Source organism: Kogia breviceps, chromosome 18, assembly GCF_026419965.1.
Source record: "Kogia breviceps isolate mKogBre1 chromosome 18, mKogBre1 haplotype 1, whole genome shotgun sequence".
Classification (NCBI taxonomy): domain Eukaryota; kingdom Metazoa; phylum Chordata; class Mammalia; order Artiodactyla; family Physeteridae; genus Kogia; species Kogia breviceps.
In genome coordinates this window covers 2,811,832-2,829,960 of record NC_081327.1, presented here as the reverse complement: position 1 = coordinate 2,829,960, position 18,129 = coordinate 2,811,832, and the positions used below count along the sequence as shown (strand labels likewise).

The following is an 18,129-nucleotide window of genomic DNA, read 5'->3' as shown; positions in this document are numbered from 1 at the left end:
CTGAGGGGTTCCGGGGCATGAACAGTCAGGCGGAAAACGGAGAGGTTGGGGAGACAGGGTGTAATTAGTTCCCCGGGGGCAGGGGTGGGAGGGGAGAAGGAGCTGTGCCCTGGGGAACTCGGAGGGGCAGAGCTCCGGAAAAAAGGTGTGAGCGCTACCCGCTGGGCTACCTGGACTAGAGGCACGGAGGCAGGAGGCGGGACTCAAACCTCTGGCGGAGGCGGCCAACGAGGGAAACGGGGAATCTCTGAGCGTAGGCTTCCGCCAGGAGGCGGTAAAGCGAAATTATCTGCCTCCCGGAAGTGTCCGCTACATCGCCTGCTGCGCCTGCACCGCGGGGGGTGGGGTGGGGGGGGCGCTTGTGCGGTTGCCACGGCAACCAGGAGAGGGCGGCCTTGCTTAACGGTCCGGAATGCAGTACCTTCCCCGGAGGAAGGGAAAGACTCGCGCACGCGCTCTGGGGGCTCGGGAAGCGGGCCCCCTTCCGGAACAGCTGAGACACCTCGCCTCAGACCGGCTTCTGCGCAGGCGCAGAAAGCCCACCTCGCGCCCCGCCTCTTCCCCATTGCGCAAGCGCACAAAGCCGCTCTGGCAACGCTCCGCAGCGGCCGCGCGCACCCTTCACCCCGCTGGCTGATTTTGTCTCGCGCAACCTTCTTAGGCCCTCCGCAAGATCAGCCCTTCTTTTCCTCCCCTTTCCCCACCTGGAGAGCCAGGTTCCGAGAGCCGGGACCCTGCCCCTTCTCCGTTTCCCTTCCCCTGACCCACCTCTCCTCTGTCCTCCCTCCCTTTTCGGTTCCCGGAGCCGGAAGGAGCCGAAGTGCCGACGGAAAAAGTCGAAGCTATCTCCCGTGAGTGAAGCCTTCCCGAAGCGGTGGCGGAAGGAGCCGAAGTTCTCCGAGAAGGGAGGAGGGTGCTCCTGGAATCTCCGGAAAGAGCCGAAGTTTGGAAACGAGCTTAATCTCTGGCTGGGTCCGAGGGCGAACTCCGGAAACCTTCGGAAAGTGACGAAGTCCTGGACGGTTAGGATTGTCGGAAGTAGCCGATTGCTTGGACAGGGCCGGCGGAGAAGAGCGGGGAGAATCCGCGCAAGCAGTCAAAGACTAGGACAATTTGAATTTTCGGAAGAAGCCGAATTCTTAGAGGGGGCTGGGTGCAGAGGAACGCGAGGATCTACGGAAACATCCGAACGTTGAAGAGCTAATATCCGAAAAGTTACGAAAACCTGGGAAGGCGGCGAAACCATCGCTTCGGGTGTTTTCGGAAGCAGCCGTAGCTGCTGCTCCCGAGGCTTTCCTCTACGGTCCGGAAACAGCCGACGCGTTTCGGAGCCAGGCCCGAGGGGGGAGGGGCACCTCGCGGGCGCGCAGGCGGGGAGAGGGGCGGAGCCGGGGCGGGGCGGGCGGCCCGGGCTTGATTAGGTAGGAGGCGGTGGAGCGCCGGCGGCGGCCGGAAGTAGCCGAAGCAAGCAGCGGAAGTAGCCGAAGCGGCCGGAGCGGGCGCGCGGCAAGGCGAGGCGAGAGCTGCACAGGGCCCTACGCGGCCGCCTCAGCATGTCGGACTTCGACGAGTTCGAGCGACAGCTCAACGAGAATAAGCAAGGTGAGGGCGCCGGGGGCGCGGGACGGCGGGCGGGGCGACTCTTGGCTTCCCTCCGTGTCCCCCGCCATTTTCCTCCTTGCTTCCCACTCCTCTCAGGGCCGCGCGGCGCCCCCCCCCACCAAGTCCCGCGGCGCGCGCCTCGTTCACGTGACCTCCCGGCGTGCCGCCGCGCAGGAGGGGAGGGGAGGGAGCGGCGGCGCAGGCCCGGACGCATGCGCCCCTTTTTCCGCGCCCCACGTGGTCCCCGGCACGCGCGGCCGGCTCGCCGGGTGTTCCCTCGGGGACTTAGGTTTTTTTAATCTGGAAAGGAGATTATATAGATTCGGTCTCGCCACCCCTCCTTTTCTCCCGCTGCCTTGGCACTTCCGCTTCCGGCCGGGCCCGCGGCCCGGGTCTCCACGCCCCCTTTGTTCCAAAATGGCCGTTGTGGGCCCTTCTTCACGTGGGCGCGGGCCGGGCCGCGCGGGGGGGTGCTTGTAGTACCGCCGCCCTTTGCGCCTAGTCCTGCGGACCGGCCGCCGGTGTCCCGCCGGGCCGCTGCCGTGGGGCGCCAGGGTCGGCGCTTGTGGAAGAGGCCGCATTGTGCGTGGTCTGTGTTCCTCCCGCACGCCTGTACCTCTTCCTCGGGGCTCTGGCTCTCCCGGCGATCACAGTGCGGAATGTTTGCGTCCCATCGCTCCCTAGCTAGAGAGGCAAACCCTACGTCCTGTAGGATCGCAGCTCGGGACACCTAGACTCAGCCTCGTAAATCTCAGCGTGGAGGGGAGGAGACTGAGGCTGAGCGAGTAGGGGGACCTGGTTCAGTCGGGAGGGTGGGAGGCACGTCCCCCTCGGGTGACGCCGAGTCCAAGTACGGGGCCGTGCTAATGCCGATTACTTTGGGGACCCCAAGAATGCTAGCACTGAGAGAGGCGTTAGATAGTTAACAGGTTTCTCTTGTCTTCTTATTCGGATTTGAGAATGAGGAAGTTTAGGACGAGGGAATGTCGTAGGTTTGAGGCTTAAGTTGCCCGTATTCGGAGGGCCCCATGGGGCGCTAGGATTTCCCCTTTCGGCCCAGCCTAGAGTGGGGTAGGGGGTGGCTGGATTAGGAGACAAGTCACGTTTCGGGGTGCCCACGGGATGTCTGTACGTACATGATGTACCGCCTTACAGCACAGGCTTTGGAGGTGAGCAGATCTGGGTTCTAGTACCTATTTCATTGCTCAGTAGCTGTGTGCTTATTTTTTTTGTGTGTGTAGGATGACCTTTTTTGTTTGTTTTTGGCGTTGGGATGTTGGACTAAACAGGGATGATAGGAATGATAGTTGCAGGTAAACTTTGAGCATGTGTCAGGCAGTTTGCTAAGCTCTTCTGCACAGTTTTTCTAAGTGGATCTTGTAACAGCCCTCTGAGGCTGAAGGGATTTCCTGCCCTTTGCAGAGGAGGAAACACGCTCAGAAAGTAAAAACTTTCCCACGTTTCAGCTGATCAGAGGCAGAACTGAGATTAAACGGGGCAACGTATGTAAAGTGTGTGGCATGGGGGTTGGCATACGTTAAGTGCCCAATTAGTGACATTTTTTATTGTGAAATAATTCCTAGTGTAATTTCTTACTTAGGGAGAAAGTACAGAGGCAGGTTTTCAGCTCACTCAGCGATGGTGTTAGAGATGGGGAAGGGCAGGGAAAGTTGCTTTCCAAATGTTCTTCTGCCAGGTCCCACACCTGGTGGTAAGCATGAGTCTCACTTAAAGGAGAGAAAAATGAGGTTTAAAGGTTTGGTTGCTGTTGCATGGTTTTATGCAGAAAAGCTGAAACCGATCCTGAGTCTGCCTGGCTGCAAAGCCATGTTCCACTAGGCTGGAAAGCCAAGTGGAACTGGTGGAGCCTTCCTGGGGCACTTGCAGGTGTGCTGCCTGCTTTCCCCCTGGGTGTCCCCACCGGTACTGGGAGGCCAGGCCCTCAGCCGAGGCACGTCCCTTGGGTTGGTGGAGTTGTTCCCACAACAAGGTGGCCGCAGCATTTTGAGCAACCGTAGCTCCCTTTTCTGTTCTGATCTGTGCTGTATCAGTGGGTGCGTTGGGGGCCAGTGGTACTTTTGCCTCAAGGGGAAGCTTTGCCCATGTGTTGCTCTGCCCATGGGTCTTTGTGCCTGTGGGTCTTTGTCTCTGCGGTCCCGCTTCCTCCAAGTGTCAGTCTGCGTCTTCAGGGAATTAATTTCCTTTTCTGTGTCCCAGGCACCCAGCAGGTGCCATTGCTTCCTCTGTGTTCGTCGCTCTCTCCCTGCTTGTCTGCTTTAGCGCCTAAGCCCCAGGAAAGGGTCCCCTGCTCGCACCCTGCCCATCTCACAAGTGTGGAGCCAGAGGCCCAAAGCATCTGGCCAGGGCTCCTCCCCGGGCTCAGGGCCATGACTCTGTGCTTACCTCTGGCTTCACACTGCTTGCCCGTTGCCTTCTGTCCCCTCCAGGTGCCAGTTTTCAATTTATTTTTTATGTTTAGTCTTTTCACCTTCAAGGAGGCAATCCCACTGTCGTCAGTGGTTCCAGGCCCTAGAGTGTTTAAGGAGTACTGTTCGCTGCTTAGTTGCCATTTCAGGGTTCACATTCAGGCTTCACCGTTTCCACGCTTTTTGGCCATGGGCAAGTCATGTGATCTCCCTGCGCCTCAGGCTTCTCACCTCTTAGTGAGCACGGTCCCCTCCCCGGTGTCTTCCCAAAGTAACAGTAGGATCGAGTGCAAGTAGAAGTAGCACAGAATACGGTTTTAGGTGGCATCCCAACGTTTGCTACAACGTTTTTTTCCTTTTTAAGGTGCAGGTTTATTCTGTTGTAGTGAAGTCCATGGCATTCGCTTATTATCTCCATTTCCCGCCCCCCCCAGCCCCGTCCCCAGACACGTGGTAAAGTTAACACGTGTTTGAGGGGTAGTCGAGGATAGTTGAGGAATCAGTGGCGTCTTTGAACCGAGGAAATAGAGTACAAACAGCGTGGTGCAGGAGCTGCACCTCTTTCAGAAGGGGAGAGGTCTGCTGGGAGCGAGGTTTCTGTGCCTTGCTGGCAGGGCTGTGCTCTGTTCCTAGGCGCCGCCCCCAAAGCGAGTGGGGGGAGGTTGAAGGCGCCAAGGAGAACTCTGGAGAAAGCCCCCGCCCCAGCTCCTGCTGTCCTTGGCTCTGAGGGAGTGTGGGGATGGGGGTAGTGGGCGGGCACCCCCCCACACTCGGATTCTGAAAGACACGCCTTCCTGGAGGAGGGTGTCCTGCATTGTTCAGCTGGTGGGGTGGGGATGGGTTGGGTTTCCCTGCTTCTCGGTGAAGCGGGTCCTGCCTGGCACCTGACCCCGGGGCCTGATGGTGGGGCTGTGGGGGCCCGCTGGTTGAGGAGGTCTCCTGAGGGGTTGCTGGGTCCCTTCGGGAAAACATCATTGGGTCTCTTGATTCCCCAGCCTCTAGCCCTGCCCCTCTCAGGGACGACCCTGGGGTCAGGCCCCTCAGCCCTCGAGGGGGACCAGGAGCCAGCCTCCTCTGTCTTCTCTGGCTCCCCAGCTCCTCCTGAGCATCCTCAGGTACCTTACACCCCGGGGGCACTTCCAGGCCCTGTCCCCTCAGGTAACCAGCTCCCGCCCTGGTCCCGAGGGTCTTTGGACTCGCGTGTGGACCCAGGAAGCCTGCTCTCCCTTCCTCCATCGAGCCCCGTCCCCGTGGGGGTGGCCTCCCTGGGGCTGGGGCGAAGCCACCAGTGCGTGGGAGGGCCGGGCCGTGGCCTCCCTCAGCTCATCCTCTCCCCCGCCTTGCCCAGAGCGTGACAAGGAGAACCGGCACCGGAAGCGCAGCCACAGCCGCTCTCGAAGCCGGGACCGCAAGCGCCGCAGCCGCAGCCGCGACCGGCGCAACCGGGACCAGCGCAGCGCCTCCCGGGACAGGCGGCGCCGAAGGTACCAGGGCGGGGAGCGGGCGGCTGCGTCCCGGGCTCCGGGGCTCCTCTCCGCGTGGACCTGGGGGAGGCGCTGCTGCTCATCTGTCTGAATCAGTTTCTTCACTGCTCCTGGGGTTTCCTTCAGTTTCTGGTGGGTCGCTGGTGCAGCAGGTTCTTTATCTCCGAGGCGAGTCTGGTGACAGGGAGCCGCTCTGTCTGTCCCTTGGTGAGGGGCTCCCTCCCCTTCCCGGCCCTCTTGTGCCCACTGTGCGGGTTTCCGGGGTGCCGCCCCGGGAGGGGGACGGCGGTCTCCGCTCTAACGCCTCTTCCCTCCCCAGGCTCCCCTCTGTCCTCTCTGCCCCTTGGGTGAGGAAGGGCGGGGTAGGTGGAAGTCCTGCCTCCTCCCACCTCAGTCTCTGCGGCTAGAAAGTGGTCTGTCTGGCCCTTCCTCCCTTCCTCTCGCTTGGGGGTGGGGGGCCTGGGGGAAATGGCAGGGCCGAGGGGCTTTGCTCACTGCTCGTTCACCTCGGCCCTGCCCCAGCCCTGGGCTCAGCGGCCTTGGGGGGTGTGGTGTGTGGGGAAGACGAGGGTCCCCAGTCACCCCTCCCCACACCTTTCCCTCCCACCCCCCAGCAAACCTTTGACCAGAGGCGCTAAAGAGGAGCACGGTGGATTGATGTGAGCTTCTCTTCCTGCCCCTTCCACCCTGGCGTCCGTTCCCTTCGCCTCCCTCCCCGCCGTGCACCCTCCCCTGTCCTCGTCCGGCCCCGGCCCGAGCACTGGGAAGAGCCCACCTGCCCTGCGATAGCACCTTCCCCGGGCCTGGGCGCGGCCCTGACCCGGACCCTCTCCCTCCTGGAGGGGGCCCAGCTGGGCGGGGGAGCCGAGGGCAGCCTGGCGGGACTTGCAGGCCCACCTTTGGTCAGACTGAGGTCGCCCTGCCCCGCTCTCCCCTCCCCCCTCCCCCAGTCGTTCCCCCCGCCACGAGAAGAAGAAGAAGGTCCGTAAATACTGGGACGTGCCACCGCCCGGCTTCGAGCACATCACCCCCATGCAGTACAAGGCCATGCAAGGTAGGCTCCGGCCGCCGCCCCGCGCCCGCTGGTCCTCTGGCCCCCTCACCCTCTCGTGAGCTGGAGTGCTTGTATACTGAGGTGGTCAGGAAGCAGAGCCTCGGTTTTGGGGGGTGGCGGATGGGGTTTGCACCCTGGGTTTTCTGGCCTCTGCCTTCTGAAGCCCCTGAAGTTGACAGCGGGGATGAAGCTGTCGACAGACGTGGGTTCGCAGAGGCGGCGGCTGCCCACGCCTGGGAGGGCGCTGCTGCTGAGCCGCTCCACGGGCGCCCTGACGTCCTCTAATCCCCGTCTCTTCCCTTTGAAGCTGCCGGGCAGATTCCAGCCACCGCCCTTCTCCCCACCATGACCCCTGACGGGCTGGCTGTGACCCCGACGCCGGTGCCCGTGGTCGGTAGCCAGATGACCAGACAGGCCCGGCGCCTCTATGTGGGCAACATCCCCTTCGGCATCACTGAGGTACTGCCTTCCCCCTGCCCTCCCCCTGCCCCTACCTCTCCCTGTCCCCCCACCTGTTCCTCCCCTTCCCTCCATTCCATCCCCCAACCTGCACGGGTGAGACTCTGCTCCTGCAAGACCCCCCGGCCCCCTCCCAGACGGACCGATGGAGTTGAGCCAGCCAGGGGCCGGGCTGGGGGTGGCCCTCTCCCTCCCTCCTTTCCCTCTCCCGTCTCCCTTTCCCAACCTCCTCCAGCAACCCAGAGAGCAGGCACACACGTAACGTACCTATGAATCCACGAATCCGAATCCGTGTGGAGAGAGACAGAGAGGGAGACTCGGACACGCACACACGCACATGCACACGCACACGCACGCTCCCCGTCAGTGTTTCTGACACGCCTCTTGTTCTCTGCCGCCTCGTCCCCCATCCTCTCCCCACATCCCTCCCATGGTCGCTGTGCTTTTATTTTTGATCGCCCCGACCTCCCCCCACCTTCCCCACCGCTCCTCTCCCCTTCCCCTCTCCCCCACCCCTTCCCGTGGCACCCCCTGAGAATCCCGAGATCAAAGAGTTGTTTCCATTTCTCTTTAAAGTGAAATATTGTGGGGCTGAGATCCCTCGTAGCAACAAAAAGTTTGCTACCGTCGTCGAAGGCAAGTAAGGTCCATTCTGACTTTCTCAACCTGCACTTTGCTACATTTGATAAACCAGCCCCCGGACTCCAGGGCCAGATTCCTCCACATCACTCTTTTCTCCTCCCCTCCCGCCCGCCCTTCCCACCCCCCACCCCTCTGCCCTGCGCTCCCCTCCTCCCGCCCTCTTTCCTCCATCCCTTTGCTCTCTCTCTCTCTCTCTCTCTCTCTCTCTCTCTCTCTCTCTCTCTCTCTCTCTCTCTCTCCACTCACTCACTCACTCACTCACTCACTCGGGTTTTCTCTGTGTTCTGCCTGCTGCTGCTTTTCTACTTTCCTGTCATTTCTCTCTTGCTGTCGCCATTGGATGTTTCTTTTTTCACACATTCTGTTTCCTTGTTCTCTGTTTTATGTTTTTTTTTGCCTCTCCCTGTTTGCCGCATTTTTCTTGAGCAATCTTTCTCTTTCCCCCTGGTTGGGGCCCCGTGGCTCTCTCCACACCTCCTGTCCTGCCTCCTGGCCCCTGGCTGTTTCCTGCTGCTGCCCCCCCCCCCTTTCTCTGATCTTTCTCCTGCTTTTGTTCCTACTGTTGATCTCTATCCCCCCACCCATATTCCACTGTTCCCTTCCCTCCCCCCCCGCCCCCCATTCCTCTCCCCTTACCCCCAAACCCCTCTGTGTCTCCCTCTCTCACCCTTCCCCTCCTCTCTCCACCTCCCTTCCCCCGCCCCCCCCTGTCTCCTCTTCCCTCTGCAGGAGGCCATGATGGATTTCTTCAACGCCCAGATGCGCCTTGGGGGGCTGACGCAGGCCCCTGGCAATCCGGTCTTGGCAGTGCAGATTAACCAGGACAAGAACTTTGCCTTCTTAGAGGTGAGCTGGGCATGTGGTGGGCTCAGGCCCAGCCCGTCTGCAGCAGCCCTTGTTCCCACTGGGCCCTTCTGCAGTCCGTTCCCTATCAGGTTGCTGTCCCAGAGCCCTCGGGGTTGGGGGGCTGGCTGGCCACTCACCCTGTCCCTCACCACCTTCTTTTCTTTCCTTCAGTTCCGCTCAGTGGACGAGACCACGCAGGCCATGGCCTTTGATGGCATCATCTTCCAGGGTCAGTCGCTGAAGATCCGCAGGCCTCACGACTACCAACCCCTGCCTGGCATGTCGGAGAACCCCTCTGTCTATGTGCCCGGTGAGTGGGGGTCTCGCCCACCTTTCCCTCTGTCGGCCAGCTGGCGCTGACGGGGAAGCAGCGCGAGTGCTTCCGAGGGGATGCGTCGTCTCATCCGGCCCCCGAACTTTCCGGAGTTGGGCGTCTTCGTGTTTGCAGGGGTGGCGCCCGCGCCCAGAGAGGGTGAGCTGTGGTCTGCTTGAGGACTCACAGCTTGTAAGTGGCGGAGCCAGGGCCAGACCGAAGGTGTTGTGGGCAGTGAGAGGCCCCTGCCCTGGACCGCAGGGTCAATACGAGCATGGGTGAGCCTGCGTGGGTGGGCAGGTGGTCAGGAGAGCTCCTGGTGCGGGGTTTGATGTGGATTTTCCGTCGACCCCTGCGCTCCGGGCCAGCTTCCGCAGCTGCGTTCAGTACCATCTCAGGTTGGTAGGTAACATAGCAGACCTGGGGTCGGCAGAACGTTCTCCTGTAAAGGGCCAGAGAGTGACTGTGTTTTGCTCCGCAGGCCACGTGGTCTCTGTTGAAACCACCCTGCAGTTGTAGCAGGAAATCAGCCACGCGTGCTCCCTAAGCGAGTGGGTGTGGTTGTGTCCTGTACGCCTTAACTTCCGTGGACCCTGATGTTTGGGTGCCGTGTAACGTTCACGTGTTGTAAAACCACCTTTCGGAAAGCCTGCAGGCTGCACAGAACCAGGAAGCGGGCTGGACTCGACCTGCAGGCTGTTTGCTGAGCCCTGTGGTTGACTGCCGGGTGGAAGTGAGGATTTGGGCCTGTGAGGGGCCCTGTTGGGGGCCGGGAACGCCGTGGGGTTGGAGGGGCCAGTGTTGCGGTAGCCGAGCTGCGGCCTGGCTCTCAGGCAAAGGCGGGTCGAGCGCTGGGAGCTCTGGGTGTGGGCGCCGTGAGCCGCTCCCTTGGGGGCTGAGAACGTGGGGTTCTGCCGGCCGAGGCTTCACGCCGGAGGACACCTTTTGGAAACTGCGTTGGCTCTTCACCTTGTGGGATGGGGGACGTGGAGCCCAGAGAGGGCGGCACCCTGGGGCTCGGGGCTGGGTCCCTGGCTCATCCCTGCTGTTTTCCGCCGTACCAGTTGGGGTGAATTTAGCACATCTCTTGAGCTTATAAAAAAAACTGGAGGAGTTGCTGATTTTCTGATGCTTTACGTGCACGTATGTCTGTGGGGCCAGCTCCCAGATTGAGCCACGGGACTTTCCTTTGTGTCTCTTTCCGGTGAATTCCCTGCGTTTTGACTCATTCCTATTTACACAGGAGCCCACTGCTTCCCGTGCTTCCTGGGCCAGCACAGTCCCAAGTGTGCCCCGTGGATCAGGTGTTCGTCTTCGGGACTGTCCTGTAGTACAGGGTCGGCAGGTGACAACTAGGGGCCAGATGTTTAAGATCTGTCGGCACGTAGCCACTCGCCCTGGCGCGTGGTTTGAGTTGCTTTCGTGCTGCAGTGGCCCTTGACTCCTGCGGTAGGTGCCGGGGCGCCCTGTCCCCGAGGAGGCGAGTGAGGCAGGAGCGGGCAGCGGCGTGCTCGCAGGCGTGACTGCTGGGAGCCCGGGTGGCACGGCTTGACCGCCGAGTCTGCCTCGCCGTCTCCGTGCTGCCCCACCCGTCACCTCTCTCCTGTGGAACCGGAGGCATCACAGAGGCAGGAACGGTGCTCGGTCGCAGGCTCTGTTACTACGGCTGACCTCCTCTCTGGGACTTACCTCCCCAGGGAGGCCGGGGGCCCAGCCGCCAGTGACTGGGCGAGTCTGTTCCTTCCTTGGGTGCCGGGGGTGGCAGGAAAAGTGATGGTGGCTGCAGGTTAAACGTTCTCTGCAATAGGGGTCGTGTTTCGATCTCCCGTTCTACTGTAACAAAACGCTCAGCTTTATGATTAAAGGGGAGAAGCGTTTGATAAAATTTGACAGACGTGTTTGGTTGGAAAAGGAGCACGTAGGAACCTGGAAGGTAACTTTCTTATCTTGGTAAAAGGGGACTGGCCTGAAACTGTAAACGTCCGCCACCTGCAGCGGTGAGACCTTACTGCGCTCGCTGACCTCAGGCCTGACTGTGCAGCGGGGCCCTAAAGCCGAGATGGAAACTGGGAGCAGGAAGGCACAGCGTCTTTGAATTTGTGAATTTAGCTTCACCCTGAGCGCCGCCCTGGATCAGGCTCACCCCTCGGCTCAGGGGCGAATCTGATTCTGCCTCAGGAGGCCCCTACCTGTGGGGCTCCCTCCACTCCCCCAGGAGGATCCTACGAAGCAGTGCCGGGGGTGCCAGGGGCACAGCAGTGCGTGAGGTGGTCACGGTCCTCCTGCCGAGGGGCAGGTGACGCTGCAGCTATGAGAAGGGATTGCTTGGCCTTTGGGGGTCCAGGCCAGCCCTGTGGGGGGTGGTGAGGTTTTAGAGCTGAAGGTTAGAGGTGGCCCTTCTGGAAGAGAACAGGTGTGTGAAGCAGGGCCGCGCCCGGAGCGTGCCCGTAGGAGATGAGCTGCTCGGGGCTTTGACTTTGGGCATCAGCACTGGCCTGGGTTCCCCATTTATATCGTGCCTTCCTGGTCGTGCGACCTTGAACAGGCCCTTCTCCCTTGGCAGAACCGAGTGAGCACGGAGGGGCTGTGGTTGCTGAGGCGCCGACCTGCTGCTCCCTCGTGCTGGCCTGGCCTGGCCTTCGTGGGATGGCGAGCCCGGCCGCCAGCCCGCGTCCAGTGCTCGTGTGGCTCCGTCGTGCTCACCCACACGCTCGGGGGGTGGGGGGGTGCGAGCTTCTCCCCGTTCCACACATGAGGTCACTGAGGCCCAGAGGAGCCTCACTCGGTGCCGAACCCCAGATCGGACCCCAGGGAGTCCAACTCTGGTGCCCTCGGTGCCTGTGCTTCCCTGAGGTGTGTGGTAGGGCAGGTTCCAGCCCCGGCTCTGCCACCCTGCAGTCTTGTATCCGCAGCCCGTGTCCCGTGACGGCACCCTTGCAGAGCCCTGCGCTCCCTGAGAGCTGCCTGTGAGGTTGGGGGCCGGAGTGCGTGACCTCAGCTGGTACCTGCTTCCTGTGCCTCAGTCTCCTCCTGTCGTGCTGTGGGTGGGGGTGGGAGGACGAGAAGCGGATAGCTGGAAGGAGTTCGGCCGGGGGTGCCCAGTGTGGGGTGCTCGGTCCGTGGCCCTGGCTCCCAGACGCTTCTGCGCGTCCCTCCTTGCCCAGGCCAGGTCTCAGGATTGCACGGCCCACCCCGAAGGGGCTGGGCTCTGGTGGCTGGAGCAGCAGGGCTGGTGGGGCCCGACCGGTGGGATGATGGCGGGAGAGGGAGCCCTCCTGCGGGCACAGTGGCGATGTCTGAGGCTCTTTCCCATCCGCCGTGTCACCCGCTCCTCCCCAGGTCAGGAGGCGGCGGGGCGGGGCCCCTGGGTGGTGGATTGCAGAGGAGCGCACGGTGGTGCGTCTGGCAGTAGTGGGCCTTGAACTCAAAGTCAGGAGCAGGTCCGGCCGGGTGGGTGGTGGTCCACGTTTCTATCCGCTTTGTGTCCAGCCGGCGTTTTGGAGCTGTGTAGCTTACGCCCTGTGGGAGGCTCCAGGAATTGGAGGACAACGTTTTGGAAGCCTGCGAGACGTTGGGCTGAGTCCTGGCAGGCACCCGAGTCAAAAGCTCAGCGGAGAGGGCAGGATTGGGGTGGACGCACGGTGGTCGTTAAACCCTCTTGGCTGATGTGGCCCCCACCTTGCCAGGGTGCTGAGTGAGCCGGGCACGTCCCAGCCCTCGCAGACACCGACCAGCAGAGACTCCTCCGAGGTCACCTGTGACTGAGGCCAGAGAGCGGCTAGGGACACCTGTGGCTGTGCATAGCGCAGGCCCACGGGGAAAGGTCGTGGAGGCTTCCTGGGGAGACCTGGTCTCAGCAGAGGCAGGTCGGGGGAGGGCTCTGAGTAGAGGCTTGAGGATGAAGGAGAGGTGGTGTATCCCCACGATGCCTCTCCAGCAGCCGAGAGCCGAGGGAACCTGCCCAGGTGATGCGGCAGCAGGTGGCAGGTTGGGGTGTGAGCTCGTGTCTCTGACCCCAGGGCCCCGACGCGCCGCTGTCCCGCAGAGTGCCGCCGGGGTGTGTCTCCGAGGCGGGGCTGGGGCGGGCGCGTGGGTGGGAGGGATACGGCCTGACCGGGGCTGTGGGGCCTCTCCCCGCAGACGTCCGCCAGGGTCTGTGAGACGACCCGGTGCTGGGACTCACGGTGCGCCTGCTCCCTTCCCCCTTAGGGGTCGTGTCCACCGTGGTCCCGGACTCTGCCCACAAGCTGTTCATCGGGGGCTTGCCTAACTACCTGAATGACGACCAGGTAGGCCCTTCGCACCCCCCCGGCCCTCCCCGGCCCTCCCCGGCCACAGCCTCCGTCCAGGCTCTCACGGCGCCTTGGCCTGCCGCAGGTGAAAGAGCTGCTGACGTCGTTTGGGCCCCTCAAGGCCTTCAACCTGGTCAAGGACAGTGCCACAGGGCTCTCCAAGGGCTACGCCTTCTGTGAGTACGTGGACATCAACGTCACAGATCAGGTGAGCCGTGGGAGCCTGCCGTGGCGCCTCCGTCCTCGCCCTCGCCCTGCTCCGCGTCCACGCTGAGCCCTCCCTCATCAGGATGGGCGGGAGGAGGTCAGCCCGAAGCAGGGCCGGCCGTGGGGGCCCCTTTCCCTTGGTTCTAGCTCTTGCCGAGCTCTCACCCCTTTGCCTCGCCCTCTCCCCTACCAGTGTCCGGCTCTGGGGTAGCGGGGCTTGCGGGGAGGTGTCAGGCTCCTGGCCTCTGACCTGTACCTCTCGCCTGCGTTCCCCCATCCCGCGTTCTCCAAACGCAGGCCATCGCGGGGCTGAATGGGATGCAGTTGGGGGATAAGAAGCTGCTTGTCCAGAGGGCGAGCGTGGGAGCCAAGAATGCCACGCTGGTGAGCCCCCCGGCACGTCATCTTCCATTGGCTAGGGGACATCTGGGGGTGGGGGGTGGGAAGGGGCCGGGGGGCGTGCTGGCTGGGCCGTCCTAAGCTCTGCCCCTGGCTTTCCTGGCCAGTGCTGGGAGTGGGTGCCTGGGTCTTCAAGGGCAGAGCAGGGTCTTTCCCTGGGATGGCGTCCGGGGGGAGGGCTCAGGGGAAGTGGGCACGGAGGGGGCGAGGGCGGAGCTGCCCTGTGACGCCCCTGCGCCTGCCGCCCCACAGAGTACCATCAACCAGACCCCCGTGACCTTGCAAGTGCCTGGCCTCATGAGCTCCCAGGTGCAGATGGGGGGCCACCCGACCGAGGTCCTGTGCCTGATGAACATGGTCCTGCCCGAGGAGCTGCTGGACGACGAGGAGTACGAGGAGATCGTGGAGGACGTGCGCGACGAGTGCAGCAAGTACGGGCTCGTCAAGTCCATCGAGATCCCCCGGCCCGTGGATGGCGTGGAGGTGCCCGGCTGTGGGAAGGTGCGTGGGAGCGCGCGTGTGCGTGAGGGCGCTCTCGTGAGCGTCCCCTGTCCCCACACCGGTGTGTGGGCACACACGCACACCCACACCCTACTCTGACCCAGAGAGAGCGGGGCCTCGGGGGCCCAGGCCTGCGGCGAGAGGCAGCGGGCGTGCTGTGCCGCTGTGGCTGAGGCCTTGCCTCTTGCCTCTGTATCGGAGCAGCTTTGGTTCAGGACCTGGGGTTCATGTGATCTTGGGCGAGTGGTTTGGCCTTGTCTATGAAGCGGGGAGAAAAGCGCTAAAAATAGCCCCCAAAGCAGCAAACTCACCTGTGTCTTCCAGTTGCCAAGTACTCTGCTGAGCTCACCTGTGTCAATCCTGAGTTCTCACACCAGCTCCGAGCCCTTCCCCATAGTTCGGTTTCTGATTTCCAGGGTCTGATTCTGAGTTCACCGAGTCACGTTGTCTCTGGCACTGTGCCAGGTGTGTGTCAGCATCTCGGCACCCCCCACCCCGGGATGCCCGGAGCGTGTGTGGCTACTCCCCTCGTGGGTCAGCGGGATGCCCACGTTGAGAGACAGCGCGTGTGCTGCCTCCGGTGGTGGCTGGGAGGGGAGCAGCGTCTCCCTGGGCCCTGTGTTCGGGTAGGAAAGTTAGGAGCTGGTGAAACCCGAGCGACCCCCAGTTCTTGCGGCAGGCAGGTGGGGTCCTGGTAAGAGGCAGCGAGGTGGCTGGTGAAGCTGGAGGGGGTGAAGCGGAGAGCAGTGGGGCCACGTGGGTGCTAGGAAGCATGCTGGCTTTTCTTCCAAGTGAGGCTGGGGGGGGCCTTTGCAAGGTCTTTTTTTTTTTTGCGGTATGCGGGCCTCTCACCGTTGTGGCCTCTCCCGTTGCGGAGCACAGGCTCCGGACGCACAGGCCCAGCGGCCATGGCTCACGGGCTTAGTTGCTCCGCGGCATGTGGGATCTTCCCGGACCGGGGCACGAACCCGTGTCTCCTGCATCGGCAGGCGGACTCTCAACCACTGCGCCACCAGGGAAGCCCATGCAAGGTCTTAAATGTGGGAAACAGCTGGCACATAGAGGTGGCCCCTTATAGTGGGGGGCGGTGGGCATGGAGTGCAAAGCAGAGCTGGGAATTTGGAGGGGTGGGGGGTGACAGCCGTGTGATGTTTGGAGCTTTGGGAACTAACAGCTTGTGGTCATCTGGGTGAAAGAAGGTGAGCTGATTTAGAGCAGGCAGGAGGATGGAGAGAAGTCAGCCGCCTGTCAATGCCCCTGTGAATGCCGGGACCCTGGTGGCTGATCTGGGTGTGCCCGGGGAGGGGGAGGAGCCAGTGAGATGCTCAGCCTTCTGGCTTTGGTGACCTGGCAGAGATGGCAGGTGAGAAGCAGGGGACATGAGCAGGTCTGGGGGGCTGGCTTGGAGGTCCCGAGACCCCAGCAGAGATGTTGCGGGGAGCAGTGGGCTGGACAGAGCTGCTTCCAAGTGTGAGGTCTGGTAGGCACCCTGATCCCTGTTCAGGTGTCAGGCTGGACAGACTTGCCAGGGAGCAGTGGGAAAGCATCGTGAGTGGGGGCAGAGGAGGGTGGGGTGGGGGCAGGAGGGTGGGCCGCACTGGGTTTGGCCTGCGCTCCTCCCTGCCCCTAACTGCTGCACTGGAGACACCCCGTCCGTGACAGGTCAGTCTCCTTAGTGCGCTCGTGGCATGAGAGAGGAGAGCGTGGAGGCTGCCTGGGGGCTGAGGACGGGTTTGTGGGGGACTAATTCAAAGACCCGGCCTGGTCTCAGGGATCAGTCTATGTGATTTGTTTTTAAACTTTATCATCGTTCTTTTCAAACATGAGAGTAGAGAGAAACCGTCATAGCGATAGAGTAAGGTTATAGTATAATGTTTTTTAAGTCGTATTCTAGTATGTGTGGCAGTGTCTTAGTGGCCCGTCGCCCAGCTTCAGGGCGTATCTTCCCATTCTTGATTTCTATATTCAGCTTCCCATCCCCCCCCCTTTTTTTTTTCACCCTGAAACAAGGTATATCTCATATGTCACTTGCGTACAGTTCTCTATCTGAACTCCTGGTGTCTCGGGCCTGGTCACTCTCGCTTCGGGACCCTGTGCTGTGTGCTGTAGGATGTTCAGCCCCACCCCAGCCTTCACCCGCTAGGGGCCAGTAGTGTTACTCATGCCTTTGTGACAGTGAAAATCATCTCGAGACATGGCCAGGTGTCCCCCGGGGACACATTCATCTTGGTTGAGAACTACTGCTATAAACAGATGACTTTAAAGAATTATTTTAACAAAACCATACAGTACCATTAGTACGTTAACAAAATTACCATTAGTATCTGTCTACCCAAGCCACGTTCCGATTTCCCTTACTGTCTCAAAAATGTCTTTTTACATTTGCTTTGATCAAAATAAGGAACCCTGCAGTTTGGTTTCAAACTTCCATAAAATTTATCAATGTTTTCACTTCTTGTTCTGTTTTGCAAGCCGTTTTGCTTGTTGAGGCATTAGGGGGCATGTCTTGTAGAACTGCCCGTGTTCTGAATTAGGCCGGTTATATCCACCCCTCCTCCCACTTCTGTAACTGGTGGTTCAAGCAAGATGAGACGCTTGAGCAGATCAAGGTTTAGGGGTGTTGTTGTTGTTGTTAATCAACCTGGGTTCGGATACGAATTTGTCAGCTTTCCTCACTTGATCCCTTGCTTGGGGGAGGCACCCGTGGCCCTTGGGGAGGCTGGGGGAGCAGCCAGCGCGGTGCCTGGCGCAGGGGAGACACTCGGTGTAAGTGAGCGGTCTCCTTGAGCTCGCCCGTGTCCCCTGCCCTCTGGGGCTCTTGACTGGAGCTTCCTCTGCTCTCATTCTCCACGTGCCTCTGCGCGCCTCTGTCTCCTGCCATTCTGCGATCCTGGGGTGCTGGAGGCTGTTGGGTACACCTCTCTCCCGCCTATCTCGCTAAGCTCCCTCCTTCCCTCTCCCTCCCACGGAGTTCTGGGTTTGGGTAGATGCTGGCTGCTTGCTGTGAGTGAAGCGGCGCATCCTTGGGGGCCGGGAGGCCTCGGTCTTCACAACCTGCGTCTTGTTCCCGCAGATATTCGTGGAGTTCACCTCCGTGTTTGACTGCCAGAAAGCCATGCAGGGCCTGACGGGTCGCAAGTTCGCCAACAGAGTGGTGGTCACAAAATACTGTGACCCCGACTCTTACCACCGCCGGGACTTCTGGTAGAGGCGGCGGGGGAGGGCAGGGGCAGGGCTGGCTGGGGCTTCTCCCCCTCCAGCTCCCCCTCTTTTCCCCCTCTGAAGACGATGGGCAGAGGAGTGACAGCCGAATGACAGCCGGCAGCAACTGGAATGGCAGCGATTGGGGGCGGGGCTGGGGGTGGGGGTTCGGGGCGGGGAGGGGGCGGGGGAAGTGCGCACACAGACCCATACAGACACATGCACCCACAGACACAGAGGGAAGGGGTGGGGAGGGGGTGCACAGCAGGGCGGGGTCGGACCCCCATGGCCCCTCCCCGGAAGTCTCTCCTCCCTTATGCCCCCTTTCTCTCCCCTTCCCCACCGTAGAAACATAGCGTGTTTATATTTTATGGCCAAACTATTTTGAATTTTGTTGTCCGGCCCCGATACCCTGCCCTCTCCCCTTTCAGGACCACAGCTCCTGTCCTTTTGGCCTCTGGTCCTCTCCACGGTGTTCCTCCCTGGTTTCTTACATAGTTGATTCTCTCCTCTTTAGTCTCCCCAGAACTGACCCCCACCCCGTGGCCCCTGTCCCTCTCCTACTCTCTGTGGCAGTTTCATATTTGCTAAGACGAATTTGCTCATTAAACATTTTGTTGTATTTTACTTTATGGAGCTGCTCTGTGTCCGGTGTGTGTAACCCCCTCCCCTCCGGTTCTCAGGGGTTCGCTTGGCCCCAGGC

The 18,129-nt window shown here is 61.4% G+C and overlaps 1 protein-coding gene across 4 annotated transcripts; it reads left to right on the top strand.

The window, feature by feature from the left end:
* The first annotated feature begins 1,375 nt into the window (after positions 1-1,375).
* U2AF2 (U2 small nuclear RNA auxiliary factor 2) lies at positions 1,376-18,053 on the top strand. 4 transcript variants are annotated; one of them, XM_059043877.2, is made up of 12 exons: positions 1,376-1,602; positions 5,377-5,512; positions 6,127-6,171; positions 6,463-6,566; positions 6,874-7,025; positions 8,397-8,513; positions 8,685-8,823; positions 13,036-13,115; positions 13,204-13,326; positions 13,623-13,721; positions 13,977-14,225; positions 17,299-18,053. In XM_059043877.2, the coding sequence occupies exons 1-12, from the start codon at positions 1,554-1,556 to the stop codon at positions 17,431-17,433; spliced, it is 1,428 nt and encodes a 475-aa protein (XP_058899860.1). In that variant the 5' UTR covers positions 1,376-1,553; the 3' UTR covers positions 17,434-18,053. The 4 variants fall into 4 exon arrangements, with proteins under 4 accessions (XP_058899860.1, XP_058899861.1, XP_058899864.1 ...); XM_059043878.2 differs by having other exon boundaries at positions 1,431-1,602; positions 13,623-13,709; XM_059043881.2 differs by lacking the exon at positions 6,127-6,171 and having other exon boundaries at positions 1,454-1,602; positions 13,623-13,709.
* The last annotated feature ends 76 nt before the right edge of the window (positions 18,054-18,129 follow it).

What these genes read in the sequence shown, in the direction of transcription:
- U2AF2 (XM_059043877.2), top strand. Translation starts at nt 1,554, where the DNA reads ATGTCGGACTTCGACGAGTTCGAGCGACAGCTCAACGAGAATAAGCAA. An exon ending in GCAGTACAAGGCCATGCAAG is followed by an intron (nt 6,567 to 6,873) that starts GTAGGCTCCGGC and finishes TTCCCTTTGAAG; the next exon opens with CTGCCGGGCAGATTCCAGCC. An exon ending in TCCCCTTCGGCATCACTGAG is followed by an intron (nt 7,026 to 8,396) that starts GTACTGCCTTCC and finishes TTCCCTCTGCAG; the next exon opens with GAGGCCATGATGGATTTCTT.